Source organism: Melampsora larici-populina (genome assembly GCF_000204055.1).
Source record: "Melampsora larici-populina 98AG31 unplaced genomic scaffold MELLAscaffold_43, whole genome shotgun sequence".
NCBI classification, from domain to species: domain Eukaryota; kingdom Fungi; phylum Basidiomycota; class Pucciniomycetes; order Pucciniales; family Melampsoraceae; genus Melampsora; species Melampsora laricis-populina.
Genome location: NW_006768807.1, coordinates 602,698 through 603,664, shown reverse-complemented (window position 1 = coordinate 603,664; position 967 = coordinate 602,698). Strand labels below are relative to the sequence as shown.

At 49.7% G+C, this 967-nt stretch overlaps 1 protein-coding gene across 1 annotated transcript in view; it reads left to right on the top strand.

Moving 5' to 3' along the window:
- MELLADRAFT_49879 (uncharacterized protein) overlaps positions 1–967 on the top strand; it is a gene marked incomplete at both ends in the record, with an annotated part of 1,680 nt that overhangs the window by 257 nt on the left and 456 nt on the right. The window contains 2 exons of the mRNA XM_007414450.1: positions 1–442; positions 509–909. Of these exons, the coding sequence (XP_007414512.1) occupies positions 1–442; positions 509–909 (843 nt within the window). The remainder of the gene's footprint in view (positions 443–508; positions 910–967) is intronic.

Here is a 967-nt window from a genome sequence, read left to right as displayed (position 1 = left end):
GCGTCCTACTCGTACCTTGCCCAAGTCCACTAGATATCCTCTTTCGATCCCTGCTGTCTTCAATTCTCGTTCAGCTCCACTTTCTACTGCTTCAACTCAACCCGATCCATCCTTCCCACCACCCCCGCCACCCAAATCTTCAAACACGTTTTTTTATGGCGGCGCTATCGGAATCACAGCTCTCGGATTAGCTTACTATGCCTACGCCAAGGACTCTGACTCTCAAGCTGAAGTTCAGTCCCGTTACACGGCTGTCAAATCTGCGAATAAGAACCTCGATTATCAAGCTATCTACAACGATATTGCCGAAGTACTTGACAATAATGATTATGACGATGGTTCTTACGCTCCAGTCCTTGTTCGACTCGCTTGGCATGCATCTGGAACCTACGACAAGGAGTCCAAGACTGGTGGTAGTAATGGAGCTACTATGCGCTTTGCTGTACGTCTGGTGATCGCCCAATGATGTCAGCTTGGATCTCACGTTTCCTCTTTTCTCTGATCACAGCCCGAGAGTGGCCATGGCGCGAATGCAGGTCTGGGCGCTGCGCGAGATCTGCTTGAACCGATTTACAAGAAGTATGCCGCCAAAGGGCTCACTTATTCAGATCTTTGGACCCTCGCCGGTGTTGTAGCAATCCAAGAAATTGGTGGACCAAAGATCTTATGGCGTCCAGGACGTCAAGATGGCGTTGGACCTCAGAATTGTACACCCGATGGGCGTTTGCCTGATGGTGACAAAGATCAAGATCACATCCGTAAGATATTCTATCGGATGGGCTTCAATGACCAGGTGAACAATCGACATAGTCCTCTGCACGAAGACCATGACACCAACATAACCAGAACGTCTCAAACTGACCTCTTTGTGATTGTTGATCCGCAACTAAAGGAATCTCGCGCTCTCTGGTGCGCATGCTTTAGCAGATGCAACCTGACCCGGGTGGGGTAGAGCGACGCGTTATCC